The sequence below is a fragment of the Sciurus vulgaris genome, assembly GCF_902686455.1.
Source record: "Sciurus vulgaris genome assembly, chromosome: 7".
NCBI classification, from domain to species: domain Eukaryota; kingdom Metazoa; phylum Chordata; class Mammalia; order Rodentia; family Sciuridae; genus Sciurus; species Sciurus vulgaris.
This window is the reverse complement of record NC_136467.1, coordinates 38,320,688-38,346,318: the sequence shown is the minus strand read 5'-3', so window position 1 is coordinate 38,346,318 and position 25,631 is coordinate 38,320,688. Positions and strand designations below refer to the sequence as shown.

Here is a 25,631-nt window from a genome sequence, read left to right as displayed (position 1 = left end):
CCGCAGCACTTCCTGGTTGTACATGGGTTTTATTTGCTCCACCCCAAATCTCTCTCAGGTGGCTCTGCATTCTTCCTGGGCCTCCGGCGCTAATATGCACAAGGAAAGCAAATTTGGGATCAGTTAGAAGGCTCTAGTAAGCCAGTGCAGCACCCGACCCTCAGGAAAGGTGCAGCACGTGGCGACGCGCACCCAAGCAGAGCGTGGAGACAGAAACCCCGCCGGCGCGCGCGCGCGCGAGTGCGCGGCGCGGCTCCCTCCCCGCGCGGCCCCGCCCCCGCGAACGCCGGGCGGTCACGTGACGGCCGCGCGCGTCCCCGTTCGCTGCGGGCTCCGAGGCCGAAGAGAAAAGACTGCGAGGTGGCCGAGGCTGTGGCCGGAGAGGTGGGATTCGGGGCGAAGCCCTCGCAGGGGGCAAGGTGAAAGCCAGCCACTGGGGGACCCTAACTCGGGGAGAGGTGGCATAGCTCGCCGTGTCACCTCCAGCCGCGACGCACTTCGGGTCGGCCGTGCGCTCGGGGCCTCAGAGGGGCGGCGGCGGCGGGGTCAGAGGCCGGTACGTAGATGGACGCCCTTGGGCCGGCGCGATCCCGGCTGTCCGCGCGGAGGCGGGTGGGGACAGCTCAGCCCTTCCGTCGCCCCCGCTTTGGCTGCTGTCGCAGGCAAGAAGACTGTGACGGCCGCTGCGTTGCCCGCGGGCGCCGCAGCCCCTGCCCTGGGCGACGGCCGAAGCTGGTCGCCACCGGGGTGCGAGAGGCGGAGCAGCGGCCATTACTGCGCAGCCTCTTCCGCCCGGTCAGCGCCGCTGTCTTGGGTGGCCGCGGGTCCTTCTTCCCATCGGCGGTGTGTCAGGCCTCTACCCGGGCATCTTCTGGCCTCAAGGTTTAGGGGCTGCGACAGGTTGGGGAGTATCCTGCTCCCTGCTTCGCGTGTGGTCACAGTTTGGGTCAGATCGGAGTCAGGGCGCACAGCCCCTGCATTTTGTCTTGGAGCCTTTGGCTGCTGCTTTCTCTTCTCCTCCCTCCTTCTAGTCAGCCTCTGGGTCTTGCTTAATACCGAGAGAGCATTCCCTCCACCTTGCCCTGTTGAAACCTAGCATTGCATTTTCTTAGTTATTTTGACAATTTCTAAAGCTTTGGAATAATGAGGGGATTTGTCCAGAATGCCCGCTGTGCCTCTACAGCCTCTTGTGCATCTTAAAAGCTGAGGTTGTTGCTTTGTTCTGGTTTCTGGGTGCGGAGATCTCTCCCTACTCTTCATCCCGTTTAAGAGTATGGTCTTCCATTGTTGTGGCTAGTTTATTTTCTGAAGACTTCTAAAGAAATGCTGTAACATTGTTTTTTAGTGTGGCGATGGAACAGCTCTCCTCACAGGTAAACTCTGTACGACTGTAACTTTGCCACATATTCTGGCAACTAGTTTTTTTTTTTTTTTCCCCTTGCGAATCTTTCTGGTGTATGTTTTTTATTTTGTCCTAAGTGCTATTTTAGTGAGCCTGTATTTCCAAGTTTTGAACATTTTGTTAGGTTTTAAAACTACTTAAATAATGTAGAACTGAGGGGAGAGGAAAGCCAATATAAGATAGGAAAGGCTTTGTTCTTTGAATGATTGACATTTCAGGTACCGGCCCCCCACCCCCGTGTGTGTGTGTGTGTGTGTGTGTGTGTGTGTACACGTACGTGTACTTTTCAAATGGGATGTGAACATATAACATGGACGTTGAAAGCAGTATGTAATTACAAAATCTGGAAGATCTACAACATTTTAGTAAATGACTGGATTTAGACTTCAAAAAGACGGGACATGTTAGGACATGAAGAAAATGACCCACACAAAATAACAGGATTTGTGATTTTGGCTTTGCTGAGGTTTTTTGACTAGCACATTGTTTGTTCAATGTCTGGGTGCTGTAAAAACAAATGAAAATAGGTCAAGTAAATCATATTTTAAAGAGAAAACTAAAGAGTGAATGCCACTCTAAAAATAGATTTTGGATGTTTTTGTTTTGGCCTTGGGTGTCTTAAACTGGAGCACTTGGATTTAAAATTTACATGTCAAAATGTGCCAGTGTAAGTTGTGGGTAGAATGAAAAGACTGGTACTTAAACATTTGAGGGTTTCTCTTATTTGCTGGTCATTAAGAAAGCAGAATTATAATAATCAGGAAGACTTTGTCCACATAGCTGGTCATTAAACAAGAGGGATTAAAAAGGAAATGACATTTTATTTTTCTTTTAGGAGAAACCTGGTAAAGTGTTTCAATTTTCACTGACTTGAATTGTCAGAAGAAAGGAGCAGACTTTTCGAAAAAGTCCAACATGATTTCTTGATTTAGAAGAGGAAAATGATAGGATTAAATCATTTCACAATGGTCTGTTTAAAGAATATCATTTTCTTTATTTGCATTAAATTCCTGACAAACTGTTATTTGGGTATTTGAATACTTGTCTTTTTCCTCCAGTGTTAGTAATGAAAAGTGCTGAGACTTTTCTCTTGCTGGTTGCCTTTTGATTAAGGAATCTGAATCTGTGAAACCACAGGGTGAATTAGGAACAATCTTTGTGAGTATAGAAATTAACCTGTTAACATTGGGCTACAACCACCTATCCCTATTTCTGGATTATGTTTAGTGTTTACGCCATATTATCTTTTTGGTTAATTAAAACAGAACATGTTGTTAAATGCCTATTAATTAATGCACTTAGAATTACAGAATTATAGAGTAGGTAGAAGTAACAAAGACATGGGAGTGATGACTTGACCAAGATCACAGGTCTAATTAGTGAGAGACTTTCTTATTTACAGAATGGTACTGGCCTTGTATCGTCTATATTCCATATAATTAAAAGACAGTATTTGTTCATGTATACATGATGCAAGCCCCACTTTGGAGAGGAGCAGTGTAAAGGTTAAATGCTTAAATATTTAGATTGTGAAGGGAGTAAATAGATGGTTTTTAAGGGAAATAAATACAGTAGGGAAAGAATTATTTAAAATAAAGTATTGAACCCCATTTAGCTGAAATATATATTGTCTTCCAAGTGTGACTTGTGCTTTTTTGTAAGCTGGTCTTTAACAAGGGTGATAAAGGCTAAAAATAGATACATTATGACATTTAGTTATATTTCTCAATTTGGAACTCTTAAGAAATGTTAAGATTTATTTGCTAAATCAAACCTGGTCTCTACTCTCCATTCCTTTTTCTCTTGTGTGAGAATGTGTATACATATATAATATTGTACATATTATATGTACATTATATATATATATTTAAAAGGTAATTATTTGGATTTGCTATCTGGGGAAAAATGACTTTTTAAAAAAGATTTGTGACAGACTTGAAAACTGGACTTCTAGATATTTTCTAGATATTTTCATAAAAAATAACTCTTCAAATAATAGTGTGAATTTCTTGGCTGGTCACAAATTTTAAACTATACAATATTACTTCATTTTCAGTTGTACTTCTTATTTAATTGGTTGTGTAAAAATTTTTAAGTAATCACTGATAATATCTAAACCCCTTTATGTAGTTATAATAAATCTGTCACCCCTTTTTTCTCACAATTGTTATCTAATGTCTTACGTTACTTTTTAAATAGATCATCGTATTGAGTCTGGTGTGTAATTTGCAAATCATTTATTGCAGCAGAATTATGTGTATTCAAATTATTTTTGTTTAATTATTTTTGGGCCTGTGGTTAAAATTATACTATTCTATCTTACTCCCTGATTTTGAATAAAATAGAAGCATCACTCTCTCTACTTTAAAAAAAAATTGTCACTTTCAGATAATGTTGAAGATTTGGGGCTTTTTCACGTGACTGTTCCGAGTTTTACATATATGGTCTATTTTGTGTCCATTTCAAATTATATTCTGTAGAGGTTTATGTTGATGGATCAGCTTGGCAGAATTGGGCCCACCTAAACCTGTTAACTGATCAGAATAGAATATATGCAATTTTCTTTTTTTAAATCTAACATGGAGTTCATTTTTTTCTTTTTATTGATTATTGTAATAACTTGCCAGTTTTGTGTTTTAAAAAAATGTTGACATGCAAGAAATTCTAGATCTGCATTGATCATTATGGTAGCTACTGACGACGAGGAGCTATTGATCACTTGATATGTGGCCAGTCTGAACTGTGCTAAGTGTAAGATACACATTGAATTTCAGCATATATCTCAATAATTTCTTTACATTGATTACATACTAAAACAAGGTAACACTGTAGATGCATTAGTTTAAATAAAAATTTTAAGTTAATGTTACCTTTTCTTTGTGTTAGATTTGAAATTACATATATGTTTACAAAATGTTTGTTAGTGCTGTTCTAGTTCTTTTCCTTGAGAGAGAATGTGGTAGAAAGGATTTTTTAAAATACACCAGTATATTTGAGTTTGAATCCTATCTAACAGTATTAATACCTCTGTGACTTTGGGTCAGTTATTAGTCTTCTGAGCTTGGGGTTCTTCTTTTGTAAAATGGGTATTAGTCTTTTTTTTTTTTTTTTGGCGGTAGCTAGGGATTGAACCCAGGGCCTCATGCTTGCAAGGGAAGCACTCTACTGACTGAGCTATCTCCCCAGCCCCTATTAGTCATTTTTTTACAGGTGGTTTTGAGGATGCAGTGATACAATGAGACTACAGGAGCCTTTAAATCACCTGGAGATCTGATATTTAGGTCTGGGGTAGAGCTTCAGATTTGTGAGAATTCCCTGGTTAATGCTAATACTGCTGGTTAGGAACCATGGTTTGCATAGTTAGGATCTGGATTTCTATTGACACTTTATTTTCCTTCCCCCAACTTCTATTATCCATTTAGCCTCTACTTTGAAATTATCCATGAGATAGAAATTTAAAATGTCATCATAACTTGTAATATTCAGTAATATATACTATATATGCACTCTTAGGGATACCATATGAGTCCTGTTTTACAATTAGAAAGTTTTGTCTGCTTTTTTAGCTGGAATCATGTTTATTGGCAGGTTAATATTACTAAACCTCAGTCTAGAAGGACCAATTTATGTTGACCTACAAATTATTTTTTAAAGATAATGCATAATTAGAAGTGAAGTATTTTTAAGAATGCATCAAGAAAATAGGTAGTAATTGAGTTTACTTTATTGTTAAAGATCTTTGAAGGAAATGGGTGTGGTGGCATACCCAGCAGCTATAATCCCAGCAGCTCAGAAGGCTGAGGTAGGAGGATTTTGAGTTCAAAGCCAGCCTTAGCAATTTAGCAAGGTCCTAAGTAACCTAGTGAGACCCTGTCTCTAAATAAAATATAAAAAGGGCTGTGGATGTGGCTCAGTGGTGAAGTGTATTCCTGGGTTCAGTCTCTGGTACCAAAATCCAAAAAACCTTTTCTCATTCTTCTGTCTCTTCTCCTCACTTTATCCTCCTGGCTTTCACACTCTCTCTAGCGTGCGTCCTTTCTCATTCTCTTTCTTCTCCTCTCATTTTCTCTCTTACCCTGCAGGGAGATACTCTGTTTGCTTAATAAACTCCCTTATGTGAAAAAACAAAACAAAACAAACAAACAAACAAAAAAAAAAAAACAAAAAAACCTTTGAAGGAAGAAAAGCATCAAGATTTTAAAGATTGGTGGAAGTTTCTGAAAGAGTCCTGACAATTACATAAGGCCAGAATTTTAAAAAGAAATAAATAAAATAAAAATAAGGAAGAAATATTAGGCTAAATAAATATTTTTGTGTGTGTTTTCTAGGAAAGGGTATTAGTGAATATAAGGAAAGGTCATACTAGAGTAGGGATTATGTTCTGTGATAGATTTTGTTTACAAAACCTAACTAAAATAGAGGGGTCTGAGGGTGAGAGTGTTCTATTCATTGAAGAGGATGAGATTGTGGAACAGTGTCTTATGTTTATAGTAGATGCTGTGCTGTCATATCATGTGAATAGGTCTCTGTTCCTAGGTTTGTTTTTTCAAGAACTTCTTCAGAGAATATATTATTTTGTTGACAAGTGAATTATTTGAACTCAGTTATTAGTCTATAAGTAAGGAAAGCAGAATGAGAGAACTCCATCCCCTTGTATAAACTAAACATTTAAAAAATAACTTTTGTCTTAGTGTACATGTAGAAAAGCTTTTACTTCAATGTGGCTACAGCTTTTTTTTTAGCTATGTAAAATAGATCTATAAAAAAAGGTCAGAACTTCTTTAGTTACTCAAATAGACAATATTTAGAAAATTTCTGTGTATTATTGTTTTTATTTATTTATTTTTTACAGACTATTTTGATTCATTGTACACAAATGGGGTACATCATTTCGTTTCTATGGTTGTGCACGATGTAGATTCATACCCTTTGTGTAATCATACATGTACATAGGGTAATGATGTCTGTCTCATTCCACCATTTTTCATACCCCCCCCCGTGTATTATTTCAAAGTTACTTTGCTTCAGTTAACCTAGGTTCCTTTAGGCATCAATCTGTTTCATAGTTAAAATATTTATGAACAAGATAAGAATAAGCAAGAATCAATAAGAATAATAAGAATTAAATTATTAAAATCTAACAAGATTTTTAAAAGAAATGGGCAGTTAAATCTGCCAGAGCAGATTTAACATTCAATCAAATGTTCATAGAACAATAAATGAATGATCAAAGTGTTTTAAAAAACTTGCGGAACAAGGAAGCACTGCTAATGAACAACTAATGCTAATGATCAACAGCAGTCTCCATCAGTAGTTTTTATACCAAAAAACTTGGTCTCAGAATGGGAGTAAAGTGTAAATGGACTTTTGAACGATGATCCAAATACCTTATGCATGAAGAATGGAGTGTTTATATAATTCATTTTCCAAACTGGGATGCTTGAAACAAAGGACTCTGCTGGACAAATGCTAGGCCATCTTGTATGGTCATCCTTACCTTTATTCCTAGAGAAAGAGCTTTGTGAAGCTGTTTTGGCTATCTAGAAACCTATTTTGGCTTATTGCTGAATTTTTATCTGCTTTCTGGCGAATTCACTACCGGCAATAATAGTTAGATATATCTTGCCAAAAGATATGAATTTGACTTGAAGCTTCATTTGTAAATGTAGTTATATTTCACACCCTGTCTTAAATTTTTAAGTTCTTAAAAGGAATTAGTTATCTTGACGTCTTTTGTAGCTTTCAGCTGGGTGCCGTGTTCACAGAACACACATGTATTGTTATGTGAGTAAACAAATTTGGTTATTTTTGAAAGTTAACTTTTCACTTATGTAATAGCTCCCAATTCAAATAAAAAAATGATTGGCAGTTTACTAGCCACTTAAAGATATAAAAATGGTCCTATCTTCATGAGGCTTATTTTTTAACTCTTTTTGTCCTATCATCCCAGCTGTGAATCACCTATTAAAAGCTTAAATTGAGCAACAAATATACTGCTTCTGGTAACTTTGAAATATATATTGTTTTTAAAGTTCTGTTGAGAAAAGTAACAGGTGAATATGCCGGTTCAAAAATATTTTTAACTTCATTGTGAAAATGGCATAAACCTTACTGCAAAAGTTACTTTTACTCATTGTTCAACTGAACTAATATTGCTTGTATAACTGATACAAATGTAAGAAATGCATTCATGAAAACATATTCCAGAATTAGAAACTAGAGCTCATTGTCATTTTATTTCATTTCTAGAACAGTCATTTTATTTCAAGGAATGCATAGTATTTTAGATTATCAGTTTTCAGAAGTATCTGTCCTATATATAAGACTCTGGGATAATGTATACTGTATAGTAATGTGTACTGCACTGCTGTCTGATAAATTCTTAACATTTTGCTACTGTGGTTTATTTGTTTACAAGTTATAACCTGTATTTTTGTATTCCAAAGAATATGTTAACAGAAAACATTTTTATGAATGCTTGAGAAAATTATATTGTCACAGTGTCCTATTTATAGAATAATCTGTATTGTTGTTATTAAGATAATAAAGGTTATATAAGTTCTAGAATATGATTTCCAACCTATTTAACATTCAATCAAATGTTCATATTTCAGTGAACCTTTGTCAATTTTGTTGACGTATTCACTGAATTGAGAACTTGGGACTTAATGGGTTAATAGAAGAATCAGAATTTGAAAACTAATACCATCAGTGCATGTGAAATTTCACAAAAACATACAAAAATGTGTAACAATCCCACCATTATGTACAACTATAATACACCAATGAAAAATAATGGAAAAATATTTTAAGAAAAACAGAAAATAGAAAAGAGGGAACAATTAACTTTCTGGAGGTAAAGAAAATGGTAGGGATGATCATGCCAGAGCAATATATTGAAGAACAAATGGCATTTATGAAAGAATATGCTGTAACAGGTAGAAAGAAATTATAAAGGGAGGCTTGGAGGTGGAGTAAGTTGGCATAACTACAGTATTAATCTATAATGGTGGTTCTCAGAGTTAAATAAGAGTAAAGAGTTTGTTTAGGATTCAGATCACTAAGGCCTTTGTTGTCATAAGGAACTTTGCCTTTGTTTTGCAGACTAGGGAACTAATATTGGGCTTCAGGTATGGAAGGAATTTGGTCTGTTTTGTCCTTTATCACTGAATGAATTTGAGAGTGATAATGGAAGTAAGACAATTTCTGCTGAAGAGTAGTCCAGGTGAGAAATGTGTCTAACCTAGGGTGTTAGCAATGAATAGGGGTACAGAATAGTTTTCAAAGGTGTTAGAAATAAAAATTGGCACAATTTGGTGTGGTTGGGTGAAAGGGAGAGTGGAGGTGAGAGGATTTTTTTCCTCCATCAACACTTAGGTGATAAACGCACCGAAGCTGTGGTGTTACATTCACTGTTAACATTTATGTAAAGAGGGGGTATGTGGGGTGTACAGATGAGAGACAAGGCTGTGAGGGACTTAGGGGTTAAGAAATTGTGTTTCAATTTGAGCAGGAAAGGAAATGAAATCAGGAACTGGATAAAGGAAGGATTTGGTCAAGAAGCTTGAGGTCTCCATAATTAGCAGATGTGGGAATGATTAAATAAGCTGGAAGGACCAGAGCTCGTGATCTGAGTACAATTATGATTTCAGAGAGGCAGCAGTTTTAGGTGTCAGTTCCAAATATGATACTTTGTTACTGAGAGGAAGTGAGGTTAATTGAATTTAGGATTTTAGAAATTGAAAATTGAGGATAGTTTTGGACTACCTGCATCAGTATCCCTGACCTAGAATCTCTGGGTGTTGAGCAGGAAAATGCACATTTTTAGCAAACATAGTTGTAATTAATAAGTTAATTCTAATGAACATAGGCTGGGTAAAGTGTAAAACCCTCTGAGATAGATGTTAAATGGTTCATTCTCAAGTATATAATAGGCTCATAGTGATGTCAGAATTGGAGTGCAGAGGAAGATCAGTAGTGAAATGATAGTTAGTGCCTTAAAGGTGAAGAGAGAGTAGCAGGAGGGTGTTGTGAAGTGTATAGTAGCCAGTGGGAGAGACTTCAAGGATTAAGTAATGTTAGAGCAGTAGAATGTCTCCTCCTGACTTGTAGATAAGAAACAGTTGGGTGGGTGTGAAAATGGCACTTTTTCTTGTAGGCTACAGGAGGGACATGAATGGTCTTCTGTGATGCCATTGAATTTGTAGGCTATTTTTGGGCAAAGTGAGAGTTGTGAGGAATTTCATATTAGTGGAGCCTATGTCATCTAAAGTCAGCAAAATAAAGTCATATTAGAAACCTTGTTTAGTCAATTACTTTTGAAAGTTTACTGGTTCTGAAACTGCTATTGGTCTGTTAAATATTAAGTGGAATAAACTGTCTTGCATTTAGAGGCCTTATATATTACAAGTATTTATTTTTAAACACTAGATATCTTAGGGAGATATATGCCCACAACATAAGAGGCACATGGAACCAAAAAGATGAGTGAAGCTGTCCTGTCTTGTGCTTACTGTGAGGTTTGTCATCTCTTCAGTTAATCATATGTGCTTCATTTGAAGTTCTATATAGTATGATGTCCCTCTTGGCAGTAGATATGGTGAAGTGTAAGGAAATAAAAAGTGAGAAAAAAATTAATGACTGAGGCGTTCTGGATCGTGCCTCTGAATTTTTTGGACAAGAGGCAGAAAAGCTTGACTTAAAGGTTGTGAACTTGGGCATGCAAATAGTGGAAGTCGTAGTTAATGTGCTCACACTGCATTTGCACACACTTCTTGCAGAAGGCTATGACTGCTGAATACATTTCAGTATCAAAGATAGGCAACTTGGCTTTTTTGTCACTACTTTGTACATAAAGGTCTTGTTTTACTTTAAAGATTTTTATTGTGGTATAATATAAATAAAATCATTTTATGATTTAACTATTTTAACAGTATAATCCAGCATAGTTAATTTTATTTACAATGCTGCGTAGCCATCCTCGCTATGTATTTCTACAATGTGTTCATCATTCCAAACAGAAAATCTTTAACTATTGGAAATAGCTCCTCTTTCTCTCCTTTCTAATTTTTCTGTCTATAAAATTTGTTTAAATTGAATTAAATCCAATGTTTATCACTTTATGTCTGGACTATTTAATTTAGCATAATGTTTTCAACGTTAATCCATATTGGAAGAATTCATTTGCTCCTTTTTATTACTGTGTAACATGATTATATATGTTTTGTTCATCTGTTGAGGAATCCTTTGGTTCATCTCTGACTTCACTGATAATTCTGTGAAGAATATTGGCATATGAATATCTACTTAAGTCCTTTTTCCAGTTATTTTATGTATAACTAGGGACAGGATTGTTGGGTTATATAGTAATTATGTTTAATTTTTGAGGAACCATCAAATTGTTATCTGTAGTAGTTACACAGTTTTTCATTCTCAACAGCAATGATTGAGGGTCCAATTTCTCCACATTCTTGCCAACGTTTATTTTGTCTTTCTAAAAATTATAGTGGCTATATTAATCACCAATAAAATGTTAAGCATCTTTTCATGTGCTTATTGACCATTTGTGTATCTTTGGTGAAGTCATTATTCAAGTTCTTTGCTTATTTTTAATTCTTTTGTTCTTTTGTTATTGAGTTATAGGAATTTTTTATACTGAACTTTAAATCAGACATTATTATTAGATTATTTTTTTTTACTTTCTTTTTTATTTTTATTTTGTGGTACCAGAGATTGAACTCAGAGGCACTGCCACATCCCCAGCCTTTTTTTTTTTTTTTAATTTTGAGACAGGCTGTCACTCATTTGCTTAGGGCCTCACTAAGGTGCTGAGACTGGCTTTGATTTGTGAACCTCCTGCCTCAGCTTCCACAGCTGCTGGGATTACAGGCATGTGCCCAAATGTCTGACTCTTTTTACTTTCTTGACAATGTCTTTTGACACACAAAGTATTTAATTTTGATAAAATCATTTATCTGTTTCTCTTGCTACTTATGCCTTTGGTGCCATATCTAGGAATTTATTGCCAATTCCAAGGTCATGAAAATTTGCCTATTTTCTTCTAATAGTTTTACTTCTGAAATTTAGGTCATTGATCTACTTTGAGTTAATTTTTGCAAATTGTGTACAGTAAGTGTCTGACTTGATCCTTTTGCATTTGGAAATTCAGTTGTCCCAACGTTGTTAAAAAGAATATTCTTTCCTCCTTGAATGGATTTTATACCATTTTGAAAAATTGCCAATGGGTATGAGTTTATTTCTGGATTCTCAGTTCTGTTCCATTGATGTCTCTCTCTTTTTTTTTTTTTTTTTTTTCTCTCAGCATCGTACCGTCTTGATGCTTTTCTTCAAAAAAGACTGTTGGGATTTTGAAAGGAATTATATTGAATTTGTAGATCCCTTTGGTAATATTGGTCCTTTTAATGTTGAATCTGTAGATCACTTTGGGTAGTATTTATTGTCTTAACATATTAAGTGTTCAAATATATGAAGGCTGTTTTCTTTCCACTTCTTTAGTTCTTCTTGTTTCTTTTGATAATATAATTTTCAATGTACAGGTCTTTCACCTCCTTGGTTGATTCCTAGCTATTTTATTCCTTTGGCTGCTATTACAGCTGGAATCACTTTGTGCATTTCCTTTTTGGATTATTAACTGTTAGTATATAGAAACACAACTTTGTGTGTGCATGTGAAACTTGTAATCACAGCTTTGCTGAACTTGTTTATTGACCTTCTTGGGGATTCTTTGGAATTTTTTATGTATAGAAAATAGAAACAATTTTATTATATGTACAAATAGACACTTTTGAAAACTTATTTCTTAACAGTTTCCGTGTCTTTAATTTCTTTTTCCATTCTAATTACTCTGCTAGTATGTCCAGTAACCAATGGTGAAAAAACAGGCATCCTTTTTTTTTTTTTTTAAATAAATTTTATTTACTTTTTTTGTAGTACTGGATATCAAACTCAGGGCCTCACACGTTAGCCAAACACTATACCACTGAGCTACATCCCAACCCGCATTCTTGTTTTTTGTTTTTTTAAAGATAAAATTTGCCACAGAATTTTGTGAAAGGGTCATACATATTTGACTAATTCTGTTGATCTTGATTAGTCTATAGAGAAATTGATATTGAAATTTTTTTCTTTTGTAGAACAAAGAATGAATCAGCAGTGGAAGAGAATACAGTATAAGCTGGCTGGCTGCTGATGAAGATGATGTTTTATTTTTGTGGCAGGCTTCTGTGGAATCTGTAATAGAAATGTAAGTATAGCATCATGGTTTTTCCAAAGCTGCAGTGGCTTGGTCTAAAACACAGTCAGTCATCTATTATATTTAGTTTTAATTTTATCAAATGAGCATTTTGTATTGACTTACAGATACTTTATCAAGTTAGCAGTTATTTTTGCATTGTTATCATTATTGAAGTCTTCCAGTAGTCTCCTAGGAAAAAAAAAATCTGTAAGAAGTGAAACTGAAAACAGGAATTTGCTCATAAAAGGCTGAAAACTGGCAAGATCTTCAGGCCCTCTAGGGTCTACCTTTTTTTAACATAGCAATAAATGACCCAGTTAGACAGTATCTGCTTTTATTTAAGAAAGACTTTCTGGGTTATGAAAATAGTAGTTACTAAAAACTTATTTCACTAAATTTCAGGAATTTCTTCAGCCCATAGCTTTTTTTTTTTTTTTTTTTTTAAACTAGTACAGTATTGTTTTTTATTCATATCAGTTCACTCTGATTTATAATTTTATTTTCCTGTCATGTAGTTTTTCTGTAATATGCTTTAAAATGTTAGATTACTTGAACTTGCTCATATTGAACTGCAGTCTGTTATTGATGTAACTTTTCCCACAATAAACATAATTAGTTCTTTTTTTCAAATTGATATGAACCTTATTCAACTTGATGTCATGAAAAAAATCATCACATATTTCACTGACTTTTGAAGCTTTGTGATTATAGTGTTTAAATTACTCAACCAGAGTAACCCTTGTAGATACTATTCCACCTTCTGCAGTTTGACATGTAACTTGCTATCTTTGTTTTTAGTGTTATCTGATTATGTACTTAACTTTGAAAGTATGACCATATCATTCTTAGTGTTGAGAATTGGATAAAATAAAAATGATACCAGTAATCCTTTTTCTTTAAAATCAGAACAAATATATCTTTTATTTATTTAATTATGTTAATCTATCCCCCCCCCCCAGATTGAACCAGGCAGGGCTTTCTACATGCTTTGTAAGTGCTTTTAACCTCTGAGCTACATCCCTAACCTCAACTTTTTTGTTTGTTTGCTTTTGTTTTATCTTCTTGGTCAGGTAGTCTAACTGTTGATCATCAAGGAACTCACTGTGTTCTAGTAAGTGAGACAAATATATACATTAGCAATTAAATGGTGGGACAAATGTCATATTGAGGTAATAGTAAGATGCTGTTATAAGTGAGGGTAAGAAGTAAATCCTGAGTGGTTGAGAGTGAACAGAAGAACTTTTAGTTTGACCTAAAATAATAACTATAATTTTAACAATCAGAGAAACTTAGAAAATATTTTTCAAGTCAAAGGAATGAAGAGGGATATAGCAGCCTTCAAAAGTGTAAGTAAAGGGAATTAAATGTTTATTTAGTACTTACTATTTTACCAGGGGCTTACTGGGTGTTTTATTTGGTTATTGAGTTTTATTACTATAAGTTGCCTTAACTTCTGATGAAAAAACAGATTATGTTACTTGCCTGGGTCAGTGTACTGAGTTTCTCTGAGAATAATCACCTTGGGGCACTTTTTAAATGTATAGATTCTGAGACCCTAACCAAAACACTTGGGTTCGGTAATTTTGTCTTTATGTAAGTTTGGAAAATGCTAGGTAAACATACTAATAATACTTGGTAAACCCTAGATTTCATCTAAGTCTGTTTTAGCGTAAAGCCTGGATCAATGGTCTTGAAAGGTAATATTTAGGAATTTGAATTTAATTAATTTGAGGGAGAAAAGACCTAAGTCAGTTGGAAGGTTAGTATTTTGTACAGAGTGTGTCTAGGAGTCTAGAATTAGGGTCATAGGCTTTGGTAATGAAGGGAACATATTTTAAAGGAGTTTCTGTTGTTAAACAATAAAAAAGTGAAGTGGCCAAGGAATAAGGTAGCACTAAGAATGGCTCCAGGTGTTAGCCAAGGTAGAAAACAAAGGAAGAGGATACAGATTAGGGGAGTAGATACTTTTGTTTTCAGTCATATTTCAAGTACCATGAGAATGTTAAGGAAGACTTTTTGAATACAGAATTAGAAATATGGACTTTAAGGTGAGGATTTCTGGATATTAGATGTTGAGAGTCCTATAGGTCTATACATTAATGTCAAATATTTGGGGGATTGTCTAGGCATAGAATATAGTACTACCCACTTGTGAGAAGTACTGGTATTTAAAGGATGCCATAGAAGATAAAAAGAAATGAAAGAAGATAATTGAGAATACTATTATGGAAATGAAAAGTATGAAGTTTTAGAAAAAGAATAAGCAGTTAATGTCATTTAGTGCAGTAGTTTTGAATAAGATTGCATTAAAAGATTCATGAGATTTACCATGTTAATTGATTTTGAAATAATTAGAGTCTTGGAGGACATCAGGGGATGGTACTATCATTAGAAATTGAAGGGTTAGTTTTGAAAACAACCAGCAGTACCCTGTTCTTAGGAGGAATGATGATAAAGCAGAGTAAAGATACAGGTAGATTTTGAAGATTTATCTTTGGCTTAAGTAATTTGTCAGTGACATTGGAGTCAGAGTATCTCTTAAGCTAGGCATTGGAAAAGTTTTACAACAGTGTTTGGGGGAATAGGGAAAGAAAGATGTCTTTGCTAAATTAAAAGTTATCCATAGCAGGCTTGGTGGTTTTTGGGAAATCAAAATAGTAAAATAGCAAATCAACTTTCGCAGCATGCAATTCAGTGCCAATTGAAATTTTGACCACAGAAACTTTTAGTTCTTTCTTTGACACTTTTTGCAAACGTCTCCCCTGTTGTATTTTGTGGTGATTCTTTCTTTGTTCCCCATCTTTCTTGCAGACTGTTAGACCTCATTTACAAATTTCAGAGTAATCCAAGATTATGTGGTTGGCCTTTTCTCCTGCTGTCCTTGAGAGTTTAATTTGGGAATATATCAATGTGGTTTTAGTACCAGGTATTGAACTCAGGGGCACTCGACCAATTAGCCACATCCCCAGCCCTATTTTGTATTTGATTTAGAGACAGGGTCTCACTGAGTTGCTTAGCCCCTCACTGTTGTTAAGGCTGCCTGTGAACTCGAGAACCTCCTGCTTCAGCCTCCCTAGCTGCGAGAATTACAGGCATGTGCCACTGCACCTGGCCTGGAATTTATCAATTTTTGTGGTTCCAAGAATCATGTTTGTGTTAGTGACTCATCAGATTTTTTGGCAGTTTGATTTCTTCCTAGATTAGAATACCAATCTAGTAAATTTAGCTATCATCTAGCTGTCTCCTCCTGGAAATCTTATAAATATATCAAAGTCCTTATGTCTGAGACAGAAGTCTCCTCAAATTCTGGATTCTGAAAAGTAGCTGCAACTCTCCAAATACTTTTCTATTTCTTTTGCTTTTCTTATATTCTGTGTATTTCTACCTGGATGTATATAAATTCCTGTTGTTTTTTGCCCTCCCCCACTGCCAAACTTTTCTCCAAACTGCTGTCCAAAGTCTTGAAAAAATTACTAACCCGTTACTTTCTAAATTAAAACCTTGCAGTGAATTCCTCTTGCTGCTATAGGGATTCATATGTGGACCAACTTTATAGAGATCCTTAACCCCTTGAAATTTGATGTAAGACTTCATCAAATTCTTAATAAACTGACCTAAAAATGTTTAGGAACCATTGGCATTTAGAGTAAATGTCTAAACCTATGAAGATACCATAATGACAAGATTTTTGCAGCACCATTTCTTGAAAAGTATCTATTTAAGATACACCTGTGCCCTCCTGGAGGCAACATTTCTTTCTGGTGTCTGTTGTGCCTGTCGTAAAACCAGTAAGCAAGGCATGTGTTAAATGAATTTTCTTCCCTTACACTTGGATGGGAAATATGATGTATCTCTTTCCTAGATCCATAGGCATAATAGATAATGAAATATTTTCTTCCTTAGTTCAAAACAGAAAGGGAACAGAGAAGTACTGAAAGTGACAAACTACTCTTTGAGCAGGTGATATAAATTTCATTCCTTTATTAGTCTGCAAATTTTCTTGTTAACTTCTTGAAATTTTATCTTTTCTAAAATTATTTGTGGTGGTTCTTATATTTGGATAGCCATAGTTATTTCAGAGGCAATCTGTAGGATTAAGATAATAGACCCTAAATCAGATCACCTGGATTTGAAGCTGTCTCAATCATTTAATAACTGTGAGTCAGTGACTTTGGAACATCACCTGAACTTTCTCACCTCAGTTCCCTTATCTGTTAAAGAAAATAATTGACCTATTTTATAGGATAATATAAGCATTAAATATAAAGTGCTTCAAACAATGCCTGGCACATATTACATAATAAATGATAGTCTTATGTTTATATTTGAACATAGTGAAAGTAAACATCAGTGAACACCTGATTTGTGTTTTTGTTGCTGGCTGAAATGTTCTTAAATGTACTGAAGACTTTTTGTGTTTATCATAATTTTACCTTTCTTTTAACTAAATATCTTTAAGAAGTTTCAACAAAATCTGAGTCCTTGAAGATTTCCACTAATACCATCCTATAGTCTGTCTTTTTTTGAGAGAAGACTTACTAGTGTTGATAGACACACACCCTATTTACCATGCTTGTCTATGGGAATAAGAATAGGTTTATCCTTGAAAGTTATAATAGCACATGAAGAATTTTTAGTTAGTAAAAATGGCTTTGAAAATGAGTGCCAAATTTATGCTCCTCAGCAGAGTTGAATTAACTACAAATTTCCTTGTACTGAATTTTTCTTAATTTAGTAACCTAGAAATAAATTCCTTTTTTGCAAAATGATTTGTAGAATTTCCTACAACATTTATTAGACGGGGAATACTTCTTTTTTGTTAGCATTAATTCTTTACCAAATCTTTGCCCTACACAAAGGGGATGGGGAAGCATTTCTTACTTACACATTGGTATGAACATCTTCATATTTGGGCTCTCAACCTATTTTAAGATTATTGAAACTGTGTGAAATAGACTGTAGAATAGATTAAAATGGTAATAAAAACAGTCTTGAAGTACGTCTTATACGCAGGCTCGTTTGGGTTTGCTTTATCTTTACATTGTTAAATATCTTCTCTGTATCTTATTTGTTGTTTATGCCTCATCCAGAATTATATAAGAAGTATTATCAAATGTTTCTCCCAGTTTCGTAGTTGGTGTTAGACTGGCAGTATACTTGGTGGACTAAAGTGAATCAGAATTTAAAATTTGCTATTGCAAATTGATAGTTGAGAATGCTTCATATGAAATAATGCACCTTTAGTTCTCCAATGTCCCTTGTTTGTTTTCTGATAAAATTTTCCGATGAAGTAAACTTCTTGTGATGAGGGAAACAGAATATCTGCACAGGGTTGTTTTGCCTTTCCAAGTATTTCGATTTGATGGTTCATGCCTTGGGGTGGTCATAATTGCTTTTTTATGTTTTAAAGATATTTAGTTTTACTTATACATGCAAGGGTAAGAGTCCTACAAAATATTGATAACATTAAGCAGAGTGGAAAGTTTTTTTTTTTTTTTTAATTTGGGTGCTGGGGGATCGAACCCAGGGCCTTGTGCCTTGTGCTTACAAGGCAAGCACTCTACCGATTGAGCTATCTCTCCAGCCCCGGAAGTAATGTTTTTAGTTGAAAACTTTTTTTTAATGGTACTGGGGATTGAACCCAGGGGCATGTTACCAGTGAGCTGCACCTCCATATTTTATTTTGAGATAAAGTCTCACTAAGTAACTGAGGTTGACCTCAAACTAGAGATCCTCCTTCTTCAGCCTTTTGAGTTGCTGGGATTATAGGCATGCCCTGTGGCACCCCGGGAAAACTGTGTTTTGTATATAAACCAGTTGCATCTGGAAAACTGATGTTTTGGGTCAATTTTACTTAGATCAGATCTAACAGGTTTGGAATTATATATTTGAAAGTATGACATTGGTCCCAGTGACATGTTGAATATCTTGTTATCATTTTACTAGACTTGTATTCCATTTAAACTTAAATTCATAAAATTGTAAATTTGTCCATTGTTTATGAGTTATCTAGATAGTTTAGGATATGAACTTTTATTTGTAAGATATTGCTATTTTTTTCAAAATAATGATGAGCAGCAGCCCATTTTTTCATTTTTTCTAATAATAAATGATAGTCTTGTTACTCATATAAAAGATTACTTGTAAATGAATTTTTTTTTTCTTGATTGGAAATTTACATACATAGGGAAATCCTTAAAAGATTTTTGAGAATTTCAATGAAATTAATTTCTTTGACTTCAGTTGCAAAGAATGAGAGTTTCTAAGACAAAATGTGGTGGGCACTGCCATTTCTTTTGGGATGGAAAGAATGGGATAGATAGGGGTGTTGATTGGCCAGTTAAGCATGTGCTTTACTTGTAACTTAAGTTGTTTTAAGATCTTTGAAGACAAGGCAGAATATTTCAAAGCTCTTATACAGTGCCTAATACATATTAAGAAGTCATATTTGGTTGATTTAGAACTTTCTATGGATTAGGAAAAGTTGTACTTTGTTGGTTTCTATAACCTAGATTTTTTTGGTAAAGGAATTGATTGTTAATCTTATTAAGGTTTGAAAAAGATTTTGGAAATTAAGCATTTCTTTGATTAATTCTTCTCTAGATAAATGTAATCTTTTTAAAAACTTACATTATTAGTAAATTCTTGAGGAACCAAGAACACAGAAAAAGCAGTAAAAAAAAAAATGGGATTGTTACAAGATTGAATATGGTGTGATTAAAGCCTAAGAATATTTTTTTTTTTTCAGTTTTTGATTAATGTAAATATTTTTATTGACTATCCCCTTTTTTGTAACCACTGGACTTGGGCTCTTTTTTGGGGGGTGGGTACTGGGGATTGAACTCTGGGGCACTTGACCACTGGGCCACACCCCCAATCCCATTTTGTATTTTATTTAGAGACAGGGTCTCACTGAGTTGCTTATGGCCTCACTTAGTTGCTGAGACTGACTTTGAACTTTCAATGCCTTGGCCTCCCAAGCCACTGGGATGGTAGGCATGCGCCACTGCGCCCGGCACCACTGGACTCGTTTTTAAATTCTTGTTCTTGGACAAAAAGTAAAGGTCCTTATGGTTATTATAATCTAAGTATCCTTGTTTAAAATGGCAGAATTAACTGGTACAGAGACATTTTAACTCATTTTAAATATTTAATGGTTTCTAATCTCTTAAATCTTTACCTCCATTTCTCTGTCTTTAATCTACTGCCCTGTTATTTTCTCCCTTTTTAAAATAGCTTGGTTTCCTATTACTGTGGGATAAAAGTCAAATCAGATGTTTATTTGGCTTCTGATATCTTTACAGTTGCATCTTCTGCTATTCCATTGCTTACATCATTGAGTGCTTTGCATGTCTGTGCTTGAAATCTCCATTATCCACCCACCCAATGACCATTCCTTTCTCATAGTTCAGTATTTTAACACATTTTGTTTACTGCAAGATGTGATTATCCACATGCACGTTTGTTTCCTTGGTTCACAAAGTGAATGTCTTATTCATCTTTAGATCCATCAGTCCTTAGCATTGTATATGGACTCTAGTACATGTTGTTTACCTGAACAAATAAGGTAGAAATTCAAAATTTTATCTCAGTGTTTAAGTTCAGTACATCCAATTTGACAAATCTTGCCTTTTATTTCTCTTTCCCTCCTTTTCAGGGCAGTTTTGATAGTGGTATCTTTTTCTTCCATAGTTTTATATAGTTCTAACCTTTATGGAGCTGGTGATTACTAAGTATTTTGGGGGCCATTTTTCCCAGGGCTTTGTAAATTGAATTTTCAGGTGAGGAAATTTAGACTAAAATTTTCCCTGAATGACTAAGAGCACATAATTAATAAGAGAGCGTAACACTCAGGTTTTTAGAATTCTTGTTTATGTGTTTCACCATGTAAGTTCTCTCTTAATTAGTTATCCTTTTTTCATGGGCTGGCTGCAGCGTTTCATTATATAGTTCTTCATTGTGCTTCTTCAGGGCTGATCACTAAGTACACTTCAAGAATTTTTTATACATTACCAAGGTGTATCTAAGTACATGTTTTAAAAAAAGTTTTAGATCAGACAATTTAGGCTAAAATTATTTAAAATGAAACCCAAATATCTGTTTTATAATATGATCTATTCATGTTGTTTAGAAACATTCATTTTCATAAAAGTAAATGTTATATTACAATTCTGATAAAGAATGGGGAGTTCATGGTAGCAAGAAGTTAACAGGATTATTTGACTTAGTCATAGAGGCTTTCTCAAGAGAAGTGAAAGATGGATACTAGTTTGCCTATCAAAAAGGGTGTGGAAGGCAGGAGGTGAAAAGGAAGTGTTCCCTATGGGGAAAACTTATTATAGGGAGTAGTCAGTGTGACTGGAAGCCTGATCTAGGGGAAGTTTGATATGAGGTGAGGCTTACATTGGAGATAGGGGGCCAGACCATTCAGGGCATAACAGATTCAGAGATTTTGATTATTATCCTAAAAAACAACTTAAAAGCAAGTATTGTGTTTGAACCAATTAAAAGGCAATTCAATAATTCAATAAACGTTTGCTTGATAGCTAGGGAAGGTAGAGATGGCTATTAGGTAGATTTATGAGATATTTGCTAGAATTGATAATAGCAATGTTTTGGATGGAAATGTGTAGGAGAGTTTTCGAGTTGGATTTTTGGCTTGGATAAGCAGGTAGTGGTGTCACCAAGAAGGCTATTTTAGGGAGTAAGAAAGAAACAGATCATGATTTCAGGTTTGTAACTTCCAGTTTATACTAATTCTAAAATAGACAGAAATACAGGTCCAAAATGAATGGAGATATTGTTTGTATTAATTTTTGTCATTTGTCTTTAAGTAGTAATTGATGCCATGAGTATAGGTAAGATCATGTCAAAAGAATACAGTGAGAAGAACATACGGTTTAGAAAAAATAGAAAAAGGCAATAACAACAAAACCATTAGAAGAATGTTTTACAGAAAGGAAATGGTCATGCATGACAAATCAATGGTTAAACGTGTGTTTTTACATATACAGCAGAGGTATGGAACTTCTAGGATTTCAGCTTTAGTCTTAATTTTATATGGCCTCTATGAATTAACAAAAATATATTAACATGTGGCATAATTTGAAAATTGCTAGTGATTATCCTTGAAGGGTTCAAAATTGTTTCTCTTTGTAATCTTAGTTTTGGGCTGTGTTGTGGTTTTTAGACCGATTATAGTCAGACTGGATTGTATATTTTGAATGTTTGTATCTGGTTCTATTTGGTTCTATGTCACTTGCATATAATGCATGTGATAGGTGCTTATTAAGTGTTTTTTCTGAATTGTTGAATTTAGATATTGGAAGAGTTCATACATGATTTTAATATTGTATGTATTTTTTTCATTTTCTTAGGATGGCTGGCTGTGGTGAGATTGATCACTCAATAAACATGCTTCCTACGAACAGGAAAGCGAATGAGTCCTGTTCTAATACTGCACCTTCTCTAACTGTTCCTGAATGTGCCATTTGTCTGCAAACATGTGTTCACCCAGTCAGTCTGCCCTGTAAGCATGTTTTCTGCTATCTGTGTGTAAAGGGAGCTTCATGGCTTGGAAAGCGATGTGCTCTTTGTCGACAAGAAATTCCTGAGGATTTCCTTGACAAGCCAACTTTGTTGTCACCAGAAGAACTCAAGGCAGCAAGTAGAGGAAATGGTGAATATGCATGGTATTACGAAGGAAGAAATGGGTGGTGGCAGTATGACGAGCGTACTAGTAGAGAGCTGGAAGATGCCTTTTCGAAAGGTAAAAAAAACACTGAAATGTTAATTGCTGGGTTTCTGTATGTTGCTGATCTTGAAAATATGGTTCAGTATAGGAGAAATGAACATGGACGTCGCAGGAAGATTAAGCGAGATATAATAGATATACCAAAGAAGGGAGTAGCTGGACTTAGGCTGGACTGTGACACTAACACTGTAAACTTAGCAAGAGAGAGCTCTGCCGATGGAGCGGACAGCATATCAGCACAGAGTGGAGCTTCTGTTCAGCCTCCAGTGTCTTCTGCAAGGCCTCTAACATCAGTAGATGGCCAGTTAACCAGCCCTGCAACACCATCCCCTGATGCAGGCACTTCTCTGGAAGACTCTTTTGCTCATTTACAACTCGGTGGAGACAGCATAGCTGAAAGGAGTCATAGAGGGGAAGGAGAAGAAGATCATGAATCACCTTCTTCAAGCAGGGTACCTGATACCTCCATTGAAGAAACCGAATCAGATGCCAGTAGTGATAGTGAAGATGTACCCGCAGTTGTTGCACAGCACTCCCTGACCCAACAGAGACTTTTGGTTCCTAATGCAAACCAGACAATAGCTGATCGATCAGCAGCTGATCGATCAATAGCAGGGGCTGGAACAGTTAGTGTCAGATCTAGAAGGCCTGATGGACAGTGCACAGTAACTGAAGTTTAAATTAAAAAAGTCTTCAGCTCCATGCTCATGGTTGAAATGGTTATCTGTAAATTGCCCCCGTAACATTATACTCATCCCTAGTAGTGCAATTGGGGATTGGGGTGGGAATGGGTGTGGGAAGGATAGAACTGAAATTAAAATGTCTAACATGTCTCTGCTGAGAAATTTATTTAATGTAAGGAACTTGGGTGTTGATAGGAGAGCTGTTTAGTAATGACCCCTTTTCTTGATGTTTGTTTATGGTTTTTTTATTTTAAATTTCTTTAGTTCTTTTGGCCAGTGTGTGTATATTATCTGTGCATTAATAGTCCTCATCCAACTCTTGCATTACCTTTTTTTTCCTGCATGGATTGGCATAAAACCATTACTAAAATTTGGCACTTGTGAGATGTTTGGTATCATTATGAGCAGGAAGCTTAATTTAATGTGGAAATAGATGTGAATTTGGGATTTTAAAATAGATGAGCTAACAACTATTATATAGTAAAGTTATTCAAATGGATTGTAAAGAAATCATTTAATAACTCATGTTTCAGACTCTTTGTAAACACACTTCATGGCGTTCCCAGAGGCTTTGCTGTCTAGTCCTTGTAGTTTGAGGTTTCTCTTGATCTGCATTTTTCTTTTTTTGATTAAAAAATTTATAATTTAATAAATACTAGAGTTTATTGAAAATAATTTGTCTCTGGTTTGAGTGTGGAAAAAGGATGAAAAGTGTTCGATATTTGTGGCCAAAAGTCACTAACAAGTTAGTGTTTTAACTGATTGTATTCTACCTAAATAGTCACCTGCTTAGAAGTTTGATTTCTTCATAGAGAATATTTAAACAATGTGTAAGGTAAGTATGGAAAATAAACCTACAGCCTGTGAGACTTAAGAATTCTCTCAAATAGCTGATATTTTATATTTTCTGTAGCAGTCTTGCACTTACTTCATAAGTAAGTCTTACACTTAATTAGTGTTCTTACACTCTGAATTACATGGCAGACTTGCATATAAACAGCATTAACAAATTCACTTTACACATAATATTGTAGACCAGAAAATCCACTTTTATCTTGGCAAGATAGGAAGTAATGGGTTAACCTGGTAATGTCCTCAAAAAATGAGTCTGTCTAACTGTATTTTTAGAACTCAGAAAGCAGGATCATGCTGATTAAGGATATGCAAGTTATTTTTACTATGACTCAACTGGAATTAAATATAACACAAATAAAATCAAGAATTAAAAACTCCATAGTTTGAAGTTCTTTTTTACTTCTTATTGTGAAAAGTTAGAATTGGGACTTAATTCTTTGACATGTATTTTTAAATAAGTAAATTACTGGGATCATAAAAATTTGAGTTATGCATTTTTATTAAATTTACTTTTAAAATACAACTAGTTAGAAAAGAAGAATAGTTAGGATGTTTTCCGGAAAAACAAATCTAAATGCAAATTTGTTATAGGATGCTTCATTAATCTTAATGTCTCAACTTTAAAACTATCAATAGTACTGCTGTTAACAGAAGTTCCAGGAAACGAATGAACAATAGAGTCAGTTGATGTTCTGTATTATGCTTACTCACTGTTTGGTAGATCTTTTTTAAAACAAAGGGTCATTTCTCACTGCTTTTTACTCCAGCTGCTTGGAGCAGAAATGATAAATTATACCTTTTCTTATCTTAATGTTCTCTTGATCCCTGCCCATTTTTTTCTTTAACTACAAGGTTTTTTTGTAAGTTATTTCCAGGTAAGACAGAACAAAACATTTACGAAAAATAAACCAAGAAATAGGTTTTGTGTAGAAGCTTTCCTTTTCAAAAACTTCTGTTACAGTCTAAGAACTATTATGCAAATTTAGGAATTGACAAATATTTTTTAAACAAAAAGTTGTGTATATGTTAATAAGCCAAATGTTGGCAAACAAATGAGTTCAGATAGTCAAACAAAGCTGAATTTTAGTAGTAGACTTCAAAGTAATTCTATTCATATTTAGTACCATTTAACTTTCATAAAAATTATTCATTGAAGTATTCATTGTAGTATATACACATTTAAAAAATCTATTTATTAAATTTTCCTTTCCTAGCAATGGCCTCTAAATTTGCAGGTCCCCCCCATACTGTTCCTAAAAGATCTCTCTCATTCTGTAATGCCTCCTCTAAACACAGCTCTCTGCCTGAACAAACAGATTTTTTCAGAGCTCTAATGACTTCTGGCGGCCCACTGACAAATTGCATTAGCCACCCTTGTGCTTCCTCTAGAGATTTAGTTTCATCTGAAGACTGCAAGACCTCTTCTATCATTCCTATGTTTAAGGCTTTTTCTGAATTCAGTTTGAGGGCCCCACTTAACACTTTGAGAGCTTGTCTGCTGCCAATGATTTCAACCAGCCGGCTGGCCCCACCCCAGCTTGGAATTATGCCCATCTCTTTGTGGACAAATCTGATCTCACTCTCTGGAGTCATTAACCTGCAAAAGCAAAAAGAGAAAAATATAACTGCATATATGTGCTAACAATCCTAAGTACCAACTCTTCATAATGTGACATGAAACCA

The 25,631-nt window shown here is 35.1% G+C and overlaps 2 protein-coding genes across 9 annotated transcripts in view; one reads left to right on the top strand and one right to left on the bottom strand.

Annotated features, from left to right (window-relative positions):
* The first annotated feature begins 272 nt into the window (after window positions 1-272).
* On the top strand, window positions 273-24,882 carry RNF146 (ring finger protein 146). 2 transcript variants are annotated; one of them, XM_079146264.1, is made up of 3 exons: window positions 273-384; window positions 12,556-12,665; window positions 22,034-24,882. In XM_079146264.1, coding segments are annotated over exons 2-3 (1,059 nt in total). In that variant the 5' UTR covers window positions 273-384; window positions 12,556-12,663; the 3' UTR covers window positions 23,091-24,882. The 2 variants fall into 2 exon arrangements, with proteins under 2 accessions (XP_079002390.1, XP_079002389.1); XM_079146263.1 differs by having other exon boundaries at window positions 306-556.
* ECHDC1 (ethylmalonyl-CoA decarboxylase 1) overlaps window positions 24,432-25,631 on the bottom strand; it is a 32,381-nt gene continuing 31,181 nt past the window's right edge. For 6 of the 7 annotated variants that reach the window (XM_079146257.1, XM_079146255.1, XM_079146259.1 and 3 more), the window contains exon 6: window positions 24,432-25,545. In XM_079146257.1, coding sequence (XP_079002383.1) covers window positions 25,137-25,545 — 409 coding nt within the window. In that variant the 3' untranslated portion in view covers window positions 24,432-25,136. The remainder of the gene's footprint in view (window positions 25,546-25,631) is intronic. The other variant, XM_079146261.1, reaches the window with a different exon arrangement.